General features: G+C 45.2%; 1 protein-coding gene across 1 annotated transcript in view; it reads right to left on the bottom strand.

The window, feature by feature from the left end:
- Positions 1–1,905, bottom strand: part of LOC123162841 (WAT1-related protein At5g47470-like) — a 32,173-nt gene extending 30,268 nt beyond the window's left edge. Inside the window, exon 1 of the mRNA XM_044580596.1 lies at positions 1,572–1,905. Within this exon, the coding sequence (XP_044436531.1) occupies positions 1,572–1,837 (266 nt within the window). The 5' untranslated portion in view covers positions 1,838–1,905. The remainder of the gene's footprint in view (positions 1–1,571) is intronic.
- Positions 1,906–14,911: the final 13,006 nt, after the last annotated feature.

The raw sequence follows: 14,911 nt of genomic DNA, 5'->3' as shown, positions 1-14,911 counted from the left end.
CCCTTTGACTTCCCACGGACGGGCTTTGACCAGTGGACCTCTCCAACCGGTTGTGTTAGTTCGGCCCATAGGGACACCCGGGAGCAACATCCGGGCCAAACTCACAGCTACATCCACTTCGTGTACACCCGACGCGTCCGTTTCCCCCCTACCGGTGCCGGCGGCGGGGCCGTCCATGAGGTTGGCCACGCCCCGGAGACGCGTGTCGCCTCTTTGGACATGCCACAACACCACCCCGCATGTATGAGGGCCCGGTACGATGCTCCAGTGGCATTGCTACCCCCAGGGCCCCCGTCCCGCCTAATCCTTTAGCGTTTCACCACGAGATCTAGCCCTTTGACTTCCCACGGACGGGCTTTGACCAGTGGACCTCTCCACCCGGTTGTGTCGGGTCAGCCAAGAGGGACACCCGGGAGCAACATCCGGGCCAAACCCACAGCTAAATCCACTTCGTGTAGACCCGACGCGTCCGTTTCCCCCCTCCAAGTTCGGGCGGCGGCGCCGTCCGTGAGGGAGGCCACGCACCGGAGACGCATACCGCCTCTTCGGACATGCCACAACACCACCCGGTTGTCAACACGTACTATATGTAAGTTAGTCAAATAATAATATTTAAGAAAACATAAAATATAGCTATGAAAAAAAGAAAAAAATAACAAGTGGAGGGGGTGACCGGGAAGTGGATAAGGGAACTATGATAAAAAGATCGATGACGTGGTAAAAAAAGAAAAAAAAAACTATGAAAAAAATATAGATATGAAAAAAAGAAAAAAAAGAAAAAAAGGAAAAAAGAAAAAAAAAACTATGCCGACGGCAAAGCCGTCGGCATAGCTGCGGCATAGGGCAGATGGCCGGCGCGCTGCGGATCGATGATGTGGCATCTATGCCGACGGCAGCCGTCGGCATAGGTGGTGGTCGGTGCGCCTTTGATCGATGACGTGGTAAGGGCATCTATGCCGACGGCCTCCCGCCTCGGCCGTCGGCATAGATTGGACGCCGTTAGCCGCACGGCACGGCGGGATCGTCGGGCCCGCAACTATGCCGACGACCAAGATATGTCGACGGCCGCTGTAGGCGTAAGTTTGGGTAAGCCGACGGCCTTTCTGGGCCGACGGGGGCCGTCGGCATATGTCTGGATAGCCCGACTGCTTTATTACGCCGACGGCCTAGATATGGCTGTCGGCATAGCCCTGACAAGGCCGACGGTGGCCGGCGGCACAGATATGGCCGTCGTCATAGGGCCCTGTTCCGGTAGTGTATGAACAAGTAACCATGTAGGGGTAAATGTCAATCATCATCATAAATACTTGGTGAAGGCTTGATCCGAGTTAACTAATTAAGAGAATTGCAGATAATTTGAGAACATAATGATGTATGAAAATCTAAAGTATTTTAATACTTTGAAACCTATAGCTATTGGCAAATCTAAATTTATCAAAATAAACAGTTATACGTACTCGTACAACTTTATTAGAAGCATTTATGATGAAGACTGCCTAGCTATCAAATCAAGAGCAAAGATAAACTGCAGTATGCGTGGAAGGTTACGATTGATTCTTTATGTTTCTTACCCTCCAAGGGAGATCATAACGAGCTGGATTACCAACATGGGGCTCCAGCGCTTGGGCCATTTCTTCCTCTCGAGGGCGATGGCGAAGGGGAGAACGACGACGGAGGAGGCGGCGCATGCGACGACGATGATGAAGAGCGACGGGACGCCGGCTACGAGTAGCCGGTTGAGGAACATCATGTAGAGACCGAAGATGCACTGCACCGCCAGCAGCCCGCAGATGGTCAGCACGTCGCTGAAGGAGAAGGACACGCCGCCGCCCAGCATCTTCGTCTACCTCCTCCGCCGGCCGGCAAGATCAATCAGCAGCTGCGGTGTACGCAAGCGCAGGAAGATATATGCTGAGGACCTTAGTTATGTGTGTGTTAGAGAGAGAAAGGTGTATATATATAGCGCTGGTATATATACATTCTTGCATGTTCGATCGTGCGAAGAAAAAAAGGTCACCGATGGACAAAGAGTTGGTTAAAGGCAGATTCTATTCTCTCTAAAAATGCTACTAAAATTTACGTAGGATGGAAAGATTTTACTACCGCGATGGAGAAGAAAGACGGGAAGTTGGATTTTGGAGTGTCAGACTCGACCTCCACCTAGGAAATAGTGCTCCGTACGCGGGTGACACGTCTGAGGGAGGCGCTTCCACCCTGGCGCTCGCCGCCTACGTGTGGCAGGCAGGCACCACATCGTTGCTTCATGCATGGCCGCACGTAGCCAATTGCGTTCGGGACTGCGGGCTGCCGCTCGCTCAGACAGGAAGGCATGGGATGGACCCGGAGGACGGAGTCCTGTACGGGCAGATGGGCGACACGTGTGACCATCAGAGAAGCTGCTACGCGCGGGTCTTCTGGAGCGGATAAGGATACAATGGTTGATAAGATAGTCGTATCTTAAGTCTTGCATGTAATTTAAAGATGCCAAAGAAAATATGCCTAGAATGGATCATCTTTTAACCTTATCTTCAATAACTAGCTATTCCGATGTCGTTGGCGTGTGTCTGCCTGGTCGTCAGCGTGTGCGGTGGACTGTTTGGCATCGACCGACGCAGGCCTCGACGCTTGTTCGTGGTTTTCTCTTCGACGGCGTGTGTGCGTTCTTGTGTGGGTTGCCAGGTCGCCCTGTGTGCCTTGTTTTTGCGGACATGTTGACGGTTTTCGCCCGGTTTCCGTTAATTAACTGGGCACCTCTCTTCGACCTTTTTTAATGAATCGAGCCCTAAGGGACCGTGTTTCAAAAATAACTAGCTATTCCTAAAAATATGGTGAGATATATTGTGCAAAAGAGGTCATCTCTTGTCTTCTCTTAAATAAGAGAAGACAAACCTTTTCTTATGATTTCTCTCTCCTCCACCTCATCATTTATCCTATGTGGCATTCGTAAGATAGAACCATTGTACATGCCCTAAGGTCAATGGACAGAGACCGTCGTCATTCATCGTTGAGCAACTTAACTAGCGCTCCTTCGGGAGCCTCGCAACGAGCAGCGCCACTTGGCGCGCTCTTAGCCATTCGTCACCTATCGCGCACTGGGCGCTTTCATTGTATTTTTTATTTTTACGCACGCGTTTTCGGCTTTTCAAGCGGGTTTTTTCTACGTTTTGGTTTTTCACTGGTCTTCCCTGGCTTTTCGACAAAAAAAATTGAACTTTTTTTAGCAGAAAAATGCGTTTTTTTTCTTTCGCGAGAGTCAGGGCCGTGCCTCTCGAAAACGAAAAAAACGCGTTTTCTGTTTTTTCCCTTTCGCGAGAGTCACGGTTTTGCTTCCGCGAAAGGCACGGTTGTGCTTTCGCGAGAGTCACGGCCATGCCTCTCGAAAACGAAAAAAAACGTGTTTTCTGTTTTCTTTCTTTCGCAAGAGTCACGGTATTGCTTTCGCGAGAGTCACGGTCGTCCCTCCTCGAAAACAGAAAAAAACGCATTCCTTTTTTTTTCTTTTTACGAGAGTCACGGTTTTGCTTCCGCGAGAGGCACGGTTATGATTTCGTGAGAAGCACGGGCTTGCCTTTTTCGGAAAGGGAAAAAACTCGTGCTCCTGGTTCGGTTTTTTGTCCGGATTTTTCGTCCGATTTTTTTCGTGAAAAAAAAGTTCGTCAAAACCTATCAACATGGGATCTAGTTTTGAAGATCTTGACGCGAGGAATCCAACGACGAAAGCGGTTCGAGATTTGGACGCATGGTTTAGGAGATAAAACATTTTGAATAAACAGATCTACGAAAAAAGGGAAAATTCCAAGGTTGCGACAAGTGGAGCACATGCAGCGCGCCGCTTGTTGCAACCTGAGGGAGTTGGAGTGATCTTGGCAACGGGTACTCCTTAACTAGTAATTTCGTTCATCGTTTGCCTTGTCTTTTGGATCTGGATTTCTTTTTTCAACTGCGCCTACAACGCATTGGCAAAGATATAGTTGTACTCCCACCGTCCGAATAAGTGTACATCTATCTTTGTTTCAAGTCAAAGTTTTATAATTTTGATCAATTTTGTAGAAAAAAATAGTAACATATACTCCCTCCGTTCCAAATTAGTTGTCGTGGTTTTAGTTGAAATTTGAACTAAAATCACGACGAGTAATTTGAAACGGAGGGAGTACGATATCAGATTGGTATATTATAAAAGTGCAATTCAAAATGTATCTAGTGATACTAGTTTGTGCCATGAATGTTGTTACTTTTCCCTATAAAGTTGGTCGAAACTTTAAAACTTTGACTTAGAACAAAAGCTAGATGTATACTTATTCGCGGACAGAGGGAGTACCTCTTGCAAAGTTTTGTATCAGCTATTAGGCCAACTCCAACGCACGATTTCAAACAGATGTTCGTTTTGTGTGGATTTTGTCTGTTTAGGTAGGGCAATGAGATGACGTCAGACTATTTTCCTGAATGCGCTGACAGTGCGTCCAACGCAGCTGGTCCGCCATGGCCGGCTGGTACTCGTATGTATTTTCTTTGGCCACATTTCTCTTATTTCATAAACAACATTTTGATACATTGGAGTACATTCGTCAATTCTTCGCTAGGAGAGCAAGACCAAAGGAAACAAGAACGACAATTAGACATTTTGGAAGATATCCAACTTCCATAACTGCTCCTACTAGTTGGATTAATATCTTATATATGTCTTGATTGTTGATATGCGGCTTCTCGAACTTGCACACTTCTTTCTTCTTCTTCGATTATAAAGAAGTAGACGTTGCTTCGCATCTAATCTCATCTCTAGTCTCTATTCTACCAACGAGTGCATGCGCATCTATCAAATTTCGTGCTATCAATAGATCGACGTATTGTCCTTCCTAGTACCAAAACTGTTGGGGAACGTAGTAATTTCAAAAAAATACCTACGCACACGCAAGATCATGGTGATGCATAGCAACGAGAGGGGAGAGTGTGTCCACGTACCCTCGTACACCGAAAGCGGAAGCGTTATCACAACGCGGTTTATGTAGTCGTACGTCTTCACGATCCGACCGATCAAGTACCGAACGCACGGCACCTCCGAATTCTGCACACGTTCAACTTGATGTCGTCCCTCGAACTCCGATCCAGCCAAGCTTTGAGGGAGAGTTCCGTCAGCACGACGGTGTGATGAGAATGAAGATGTTCTACCGACACACGGCTTCTCCTAAGCACCGCTATGATATTATCGAGGTGGATTATGGTGGAGGGGGGGCACCGCACACGGCTAAGAGATCCAAGGGATCAATTGTTGTGTCTAGAGGTGCCCCCCTGCCCCCGTATATAAAGGAGCAAGGGGGAGGCGGCCGGCCTAGGAGGAGGGCGCGCCAAGGGGGGAGTCCTACTCCCATCGGGAATAGGACTCCTCCTTTCCTTGTTGGTGTCACGCCCAATATGCGACCCTATCCAAAAGGAACTCGAAGGTCCCACCAAGGATAGACCCGCATATTGAAACGCTTTTGCAAGGTGGATATCATTACATCAACATTACATAATAGATGGGGATACATACATAAGGCATACAATGCCACACGAATACAACATCATCATACATAAGATCAACATCCGACTACGGATGAATCACAAACAGAAACTCAAACACATCCACCCTGCTAGCCCAGGCTGCCGACCTGAAACCTATCCCTGATCGAAGAAGAAGCAGAAGAAGAACTCAATGCAAGCAAGCATCGCTCTCGCGTCATGATCATCGCATAAACCTGTACCTGCAACTGTTGTTGTAGTAATCTATGAGCCACGAGGACTCAGCAATCCCATTACCATGGGTATCAAGACTAGCAAAGCTTAAAGCGAAAGGAAGGGGTAAAGTGGTGAGGCTGCAGCAGCAACTAAGCATGATATGGTGGCTAACATACGCAAATAAGAGCGAGAAGAGAGCAAAAGGAACGGTCGTCAACTAGCAATGATCAAGAAGTGATCCTGAACTCCTACTTACGTCAAACATAACCCGGAAACCGTGTTCACTTCCCGGACTCCACCGAGAAGAGACCATCACGGCTACACACGCGGTTGATGCATTTTAATTCGGATCTGGTGTCAAGTTATCTACAACCGGACATTAACAAATTCCCATCTGCCTATAACCGCAGGCACGGCTTTCGAAAGATTATACCCTGTAGGGGTGTCCCAACTTAGCCCATGATAAGCTCTTGCGATCAACGAAGGAATAAACCTTCTCCCAGGAAGACCCGATCAGACTCAGAATCCCAGTTTACAAGACATTTCGACAATGGTAAAACAAGACCAGCAAAGCCGGCCGATGCGCTGACAATCCCGATAGGAGCTGCACATATATCGTTCTTAGGGCAACACCGGATGAGACATCCTACGAGTAAAACCAAACCTCGAGTTCCCCGAGGGGGCCCCGCAGTCTACTCGGTTCGGACCAACACTTACACAAGCACTGGCCCGGGGGGCTAAAATAAAGATGACCCTCGGGTTGGCCGACCCAAGGGAAAGGGATAGGTGGTGGTGAGGCAAATGGTAAAACCAAGGTTGGGCCTTGCTGGAGGAGTTTTATTCAAATCGAACTGTCAAGGAGGTCCCATAAATCACCCGACCGCGTAAGGAACGCAAAATCCGGGAACATAACATCGGTATGACGGAAACTAGGGCGGCAAGAGTGGAACAAAGCACCAGGCAAAAGGCCGAGTCTTCCACCCTTTACCAAGTATATAGATGCATTAATAATATAAGAGATATTGTGATATCCCAACCAAAAAACTGTCCACCATGGAGAAATCTTCAACTTCACCTGCAACTAGCAACGCTATAAGAGGGCTGAGCAAAGCGGTAACATAGCCAATCAACGGTTTGCATAGGAAAGGTGAAGGAAATATGCCCTAGAGGCAATAATAAAGTTATTATTTATTTCCTCATATCATGATAAATGTTTATTATTCATGCTAGAATTGTATTAACCGGAAACATGATACATGTGTGAATACATAGACAAACATATAGTCACTAGTATGCCTCTACTTGACTAGCTCATTAATCAAAGATGGCTGTGTTTCCTAACCATAGACATGTGTTGTCATTTGATTAATGGGATCACATCATTAGGAGAATGATGTGATTGACATGACCCATTCCGTTAGCCTAGCAATTGATCGTTTAGTATATTGCTATTGCTTTCTTCATGACTTATACATGTTCCTGTAACTATGAGAATTATGCAACTCCCGTTTACCGCAGGAACACTTTGGGTACTACCAAATGTCACAATGTAACTGGGTGATTATAAAGGAGTACTACAGGTGTCTCTGAAGGTACATGTTGAGTTGGCGTATTTCGAGATTAGGTTTTGTCACTCCAATTGTCGGAGAGGTATCTCTGGGCCCTCTCGGTAATGCACATCATTATAAGCCTTGCAAGCAATGTGACCAAATGAGTTGGTTACGGGATGATGCATTACAGAATGAGTAAATAGATTTGCCGGTAACGAGATTGAACTAGGTATTGGATACCGATGATCAAATCTCGGGCAAGTAACATACCGATGACAAAGGGAACAACGTATGTTGTTATGCGGTTTGACCGATAAAGATCTTCGTAGAATATGTAGGAACCAATATGGGCATCCAGGTTCCGCTATTTGTTATTGACCCAGAATAGTTCTAGGTCATGTCTACATAGTTCTCGAACCCGTAGGGTCCGCACGCTTAACGTTACGATGACAGTTTTATTATGAGTTTATAAGTTTTGATGTACCGAAGTTTGTTCGGAGTCCCGGATGTGATCACGAACGTAACGAGGAGTCTCGAGATGGTCGAGACATAAAGATCGATATATTGGAAGCCTATATTTGGACATCGGAATCATTCCGGGTGAAATCGGCATTTTACTGGAGTACCGAGAGGTTATCGGAACCCCCGGGGGGTTATTGGGCCTACATGGGCCTCAAGGGAGAAGAGGGAAGGAGGCAGGAGGGGGCCGCGTGCCCCTCCCCTTCCTAGTCCGAATAGGACAAGGGAAGGGGGGCGGCGCCCCCCCTTTCCTTCCCCTCTTCCTCCTCTTTCCCCCCTTCTCCTATTCCAACTAGGAAAGAAGGGAGTCCTACTCCCGGTGGGAGTAGGAATCCCCCTTTGGCGCGCCCTCCTTGGCCGGCTGCCTCCTCCCCCCTGGCTCCTTTATATACGGGGGCGGGGGGCACCCCATAGACACACAAGTTGATCTACGGATCGTTCCTTAGCCGTGTGCGGTGCCCCCCTCCACCATATTCCACCTCGGTCATATCGTCGCGGAGTTTAGGCGAAGCCCTGCGCCGGTAGAGCATCATCATTGTCACCACGCCGTCGTGCTGACGGAACTCATCCCCGAAGCTTTGCTGGATCGGAGCCCGGGGATCGTCATCGAGCTGAAGTGTGCTGAACTCGGAGGTGCCGTACGTTCGGTGCTTGGATCGGTCGGATCGTGGAGACGTACGACTACATCAACCGCGTTGTGCTAACGCTTCTGCTTATGGTCTACGAGGGTACGTGGACAACACTCTCCCCTCTCGTTGCTATGCCATCACCATGATCTTGCGTGTATGTAGGAATTTTTTTGAAATTACTACGTTCCCCAACAGTGGCATCCGAGCCTAGGTTTTATGCATTGATGTTATATGCACGAGTAGAACACAAGTGAGTTGTGGGCGATACAAGTCATACTGCTTACCAGCATGTCATACTTTGGTTCGGCGGTATTGTGAGATGAAGCGGCCCGGACCGACATTACGCGTATGCTTACGCGAGACTGGTTTCACCGTTACGAGCACTCATGCTTAAAGGTGGCCGGCGGGTGTCTGTCTCTCTCACTTTAGCTGAATCAAGTGTGGCTACGCCCGGTCCTTGCGAAGGTTAAAATAGCACCAACTTGACGAACTATCGTTGTGGTTTTTATGCGTAGGTAAGAACGGTTCTTGCTAAAGCCCGTAGCAGCCACGTAAAATTTGCAACAACAAAGTAGAGGACGTCTAACTTGTTTTTGCAGGGCATGTTGTGATGTGATATGGTCAAGACGTGATGCTATATTTTATTGTATGAGATGATCATGTTTTGTAACCGAAGTTATCGGCAACTGGCAGGAGCCATATGGTTGTTGCTTTATTGTATGAAATGCAAACACCCTGTAATTGCTTTACTTTATCTCTAAGCGGTAGCGATAGTCGTAGAAGCAATAGATGGCGTAACGACAACGATGCTATGATGGAGATCAAGGTGTAGCGCCGGTGACGATGGTGATCACGACGGTGCTTCGAAGATGGAGATCACAAGCTCAAGATGATGATGGCCGTATCATATCACTTATATTGATTGCATGTGATGTTTATCCTTTATGCATCTTATCGTGCTTTGATTGACGGTAGCATTTTAAGATGATCTCTCACTAATAATCAAGAAGTGTTCTCCCTGAGTATGCACCGTTGCAAAAGTTCTTCGTGCTGAGACACCACGTGATGATCGGGTGTGATAGGCTCTACGTTCAAATACAACGGGTGCAAAACAGTTGCACACGCGGAATACTCAGGTCATACTTGACAAGCCTAGCATATACAGATATGGCCTCAGAACACGGAGACCGAAAGGTCGAACGTGAATCATATAGTAGATATGATCAACATAGTGATGTTCACCATTGAAACTACTCCATCTCACGTGATGATCGGACGTGGTTTAGTTGATTTGGATCACGTGATCACTTAGATGACTAGAGAGATGTCTGTCTAAGTGGGAGTTCTTAAGTAATATGATTAATTGAACTTAAATTTATCATGAACTTAGTACCTGATAGTATTTTGCTTGTCTATGTTTGTTTGTAGATAGATGGCTCGTGCTGTTGTTCCGTTGAATTTTAATGCGTTTCTTGAGAAAGCAAAGTTGAAAGATGATGGTAGCAATTACACGGACTGGGTCCGTAACCTGAGGATTATCCTCATTGCTGCACAGAAAAGTTACATCCTGGAAGCACCGCTGGGTGCCAGGCCTGCTGCTGATGCAACTGACGACGTTAAGAACGTCTGGCAGAGCAAAGCTGATGACTACTCGATAGTTCAGTGTGCCATGCTTTACGGCTTAGAACTGGGTCTTCAACGACGTTTTGAACGTCATGGAGCATATGAGATGTTCCAGGAGTTGAAGTTAATATTTCAAGCAAATGCCCGGATTGAGAGATATGAAGTCTACAATAAGTTCTATAGCTGCAAGATGGAGGAGAATAGTTCTGTCAGTGAACATATACTCAAAATGTCTGGGTATAATAATCACTTGATTCAACTGGGAGTTAATCTTCCTGATGATAGTGTCATTGACAAAATTCTTCAATCACTACCACCAAGCTACAAGAGCTTCGTGATGAACTATAATATGCAAGGGATGAACAAGACTATTCCCGAGCTCTTCGCGATGCTAAAAGCCGCGGAGGTAGAAATCAAGAAGGAGCATCAAGTGTTGATGGTTAACAAGACCACCAGTTTCAAGAAAAAGGGCAAAGGGAAGAAGAAGGGGAACTTCAAAAAGAACAACAAGCAAGTTGCTTCTCAAGAGAAGAAACCCAAGTCTGGACCTAAGCCTGAAACTGAGTGCTTCTACTGCAAGCAGACTGGACACTGGAAGCGGAACTGCCCCAAGTATTTGGTGGATAAGAAGGATGGCAAAGTGAACAAAGGTATATGTGATATACATGTTATTGATGTGTACCTTACTAATGCTCACAGTAGCACCTGGGTATTTGATACTGGTTCTATTGCTAATATTTGCAACTCGAAACAGGGACTACGGATTAAGCGAAGATTGGCTAAGGACGAGGTGACGATGCGCGTGGGAAATGGTTCCAAAGTCGATGTGATCGCGGTCGGCACGCTACCTCTACATCTACCATCGGGATTAGTTTTAGACCTAAATAATTGTTATTTGGTGCCAGCGTTGAGCATGAACATTATATCTGGATCTTGTTTGATGCGAGACGGTTATTCATTTAAATCAGAGAATAATGGTTGTTCTATTTATATGACTAATATCTTTTATGGTCATGCACCCTTGAAAAGTGGTCTATTTTTATTGAATCTCGATAGTAGTGATACACATATTCATAGTGTTGAAACCAAAAGATGCAGAGTTGATAACGATAGTGCAACTTATTTGTGGCACTGCCGTTTAGGTCATATCGGTGTAAAGCGCATGAAGAAACTCCATACTGATGGGCTTTTGGAATCACTTGATTATGAATCACTTGGTACTTGCGAACCGTGCCTCATGGGCAAGATGACTAAAACGCCGTTCTCCGGAACTATGGAGCGAGCAGCTGATTTGTTGGAAATCATACATACTGATGTTTGTGGTCCAATGAATGTTGAGGCTCGCGGCGGGTATCGTTATTTTCTCACCTTCACAGATGATTTGAGCAGATATGGGTATATCTACTTGATGAAACACAAGTCTGAAACATTTGAAAAGTTCAAAGAATTTCAGAGTGAAGTGGAAAATCATCGTAACAAGAAAATAAAATTTCTACGATCTGATCGTGGAGGAGAATATTTGAGTTACGAGTTTGGTCTACACTTGAAACAATGCGGAATAGTTTCGCAACTCACGCCACCCGGAACACCACAACGAAATGGTGTGTCCGAACATCGTAATCGTACTTTACTAGATATGGTGCGATCTATGATGTCTCTTACTAATTTACCGCTATCGTTTTGGGGTTATGCTTTAGAGATGGCCGCATTCACGTTAAATAGGGCACCATCAAAATTCGTTGAGACAACGCCTTATGAACTGTGGTTTGGCAAGAAACCAAAGTTGTCGTTTCTTAAAGTTTGGGGCTGCGATGCTTATGTGAAGAAACTTCAACCAGATAAGCTCGAACCCAAATCGGAGAAATGTGTCTTCATAGGATACACAAAAGAGACTATTGGGTACACCTTCTATCACAGATCTGAGGGCAAGATTTTCGTTGCTAAAATCGGATCCTTTCTAGAGAAGGAGTTTCTCTCGAAAGAAGTGAGTGGGAGGAAAGTAGAACTTGATGAGATAACTGTATCTACTCCCTTATTGGAAAGTAGTTCATCACAAGAAGCGGTTCCTATGACAACTACACCAATTAGTGAGGAAGCTAATGATATTGATCATGAAACTTCAGATCAAGTTCTACTGAACCTCGTAGGTCTACCAGAGTAAGATCCGCACCAGAGTGGTACGGTAATCCAATTCTGGAAGTCATGTTACTTGACCATGATGAACCTACGAACTATGAGGAAGCGATGATGAGCCCAGATTCCGCAAAATGGCTAGAGGCCATGAAATCTGAGATGGGATCCATGTATGAAAACAAAGTATGGACTTTGGTTGACTTGCCCGATGATCGGCAAGCAATTGAGAATAAATGGATCTTTAAGAAGAAGACTGACGCTGATGGTAATGTAACTGTCTATAAAGCTCGACATGTTGCGAAAGGTTTTCGACAAGTTCAAGGTGTTGACTACGATGAGACTTTCTCACCCATAGCGATGCTTAAGTCTGTCCGAATCATGTTAGCTATCGCTGCATTTCATGATTATGAAATTTGGCAAATGGATGTCAAAACTGCATTCTTGAATGGATTTCTGGAAGAAGAGTTGTATATGATGCAGCCAGAAGGTTTTGTTGATCCAAAAGGTGCTAACAAAGTGTGCAAGCTCCAGCGTTCCATTTATGGATTGGTGCAAGCATCTCGGAGTTGGAATAAACGCTTTGATAGTGTGATCAAAGCATATGGTTTTATACAGACTTTTGGAGAAGCCTGTATTTACAAGAAAGTGAGTGGGAGCTCTGTAGCATTTTTGATATTATATGTAGATGACAAATTATTAATTGGAAATGATATAGAATTTCTGGATAGCATAAAGGGATACTTGAATAAAAGTTTTTCAATGGAAGACCTCGGTGAAGCTGCCTACATATTGGGCATCAAGATCTATAGAGATAGATCAAGACGCTTAATAGGACTTTCACAAAGCACATACCTTGATAAATTTTTTAAAAAGTTCAAAATGGATCAGGCAAAGAAAGGGTTCTTGCCTATACTACAAGGTGTGAAGTTGAGTCAAACTCAATGCCCGACCACAGTAGAAGATAGAGAGAAAATGAAAGATGTTCCCTATGCTTCAGCCATAGACTCTATCATGTATGCAATGCTGTGTACCAGACCTGACGTATGCTTAGCAATAAGCTTGGCAGGAAGGTACCAAAGTAATCCAGGAGTGGATCACTGGACAGCGGTCAAGAACATCCTGAAATACCTGAAAAGGACTAAGGATATGTTTCTCGTATATGGAGGTGACAAAGAGCTAGTCGTAAATGGTTACGTCGATGCAAGCTTTGACACTGATCTGGACGATTCTAAATCGCAAACCGGATACGTGTTTTTATTAAACGGTGGAGCTGTAAGTTGGTGCAGTTCTAAACAAAGCGTCGTGGCGGGATTTACATGTGAAGCGGAGTACATAGCTGCTTCGGAAGCAGCAAATGAAGGAGTCTGGATGAAGGAGTTCATTTCCGATCTAGGTGTCATACCTAGTGCATCGGGACCAATGAAAATCTTCTGTGACAATACTGATGCAATTGCCTTGGCAAAGGAATCCAGATTTCACAAGAGGACCAAGCACATCAAGAGACACTTCAATTCCATTCAGGACCAAGTCCAAGTGGGAGACATAGAGATTTGCAAGATACATACGGATCTGAATGTTGCAGACCCGTTGACTAAGCCACTCTCACGAGCAAAACCTGATCAACACCAAGACTCCATGGGTGTTAGAATCATTACTATGTAATCTAGATTATTGACTCTAGTGCAAGTGGGAGACTGAAGGAAATATGCCCTAGAGGCAATAATAAAGTTATTATTTATTTCCTCATATCATGATAAATGTTTATTATTCATGTTAGAATTGTATTAACCGGAAACATGATACATGTGTGAATACATAGACAAACATATAGTCACTAGTATGCCTCTACTTGACTAGCTCATTAATCAAAGATGGTTGTGTTTCCTAAACATAGACATGTGTTGTCATTTGATTAATGGGATCACATCATTAGGAGAATGATGTGATTGACATGACCCATTCCGTTAGCCTAGCAATTGATCGTTTAGTATATTGCTATTGCTTTCTTCATGACTTATACATGTTCCTGTAACTATGAGAATTATGCAACTCCCGTTTACCGGAGGAACACTTTGGGTACTGCCAAACATCACAACGTAACTGGGTGAATAAAGGAGTACTACAGGTGTCTCTGAAGGTACATGTTGAGTTGGCATATTTCCAGATTAGGTTTTGTCACTCCGATTGTCGGAGAGGTATCTCTGGGCCCTCTCGGTAATGCACATCATTATAAGCCTTGCAAGCAATGTGACCAAATGAGTTGGTTACGGGATGATGCATTACGGAGCGAGTAAAGAGACTTGCCGGTAATGAGATTGAACTAGGTATTGGATACCGACGATCAAATCTCGGGCAAGTAACATACCGATGACAAAGGGAACAACATATGTTGTTATGTGGTTTGACCGATAAAGATCTTCGTAGAATATGTAGGAACCAATATGGGCATCCAGGTTCCTCTATTGGTTATTGACCGAGAATAGTTCTAGGTCATGTCTACATAGTTCTCTAACCCGTAGGGTCCGCACGCTTAACGTTACGATGACAGTTTTATTATGAGTTTATCAGTTTTGATGTACCGAAGTTTGTTCGGAGTCCCGGATGTGATCACGGACGTAACGAGGAGTCTCGAAATGGTCGAGACATAAAGATCGATATATTGTAAGCCTATATTTGGACATCGGAATCGTTCCGGGTGAAATCGGCATTTTACCGGAGTACCGGGAGGTTACCGGAACTCCCAGG

This window comes from Triticum aestivum, chromosome 7B (assembly GCF_018294505.1).
Source record: "Triticum aestivum cultivar Chinese Spring chromosome 7B, IWGSC CS RefSeq v2.1, whole genome shotgun sequence".
Lineage (NCBI taxonomy): Eukaryota > Viridiplantae > Streptophyta > Magnoliopsida > Poales > Poaceae > Triticum > Triticum aestivum.
This window is presented reverse-complemented; position numbering and strand designations above follow the sequence as displayed.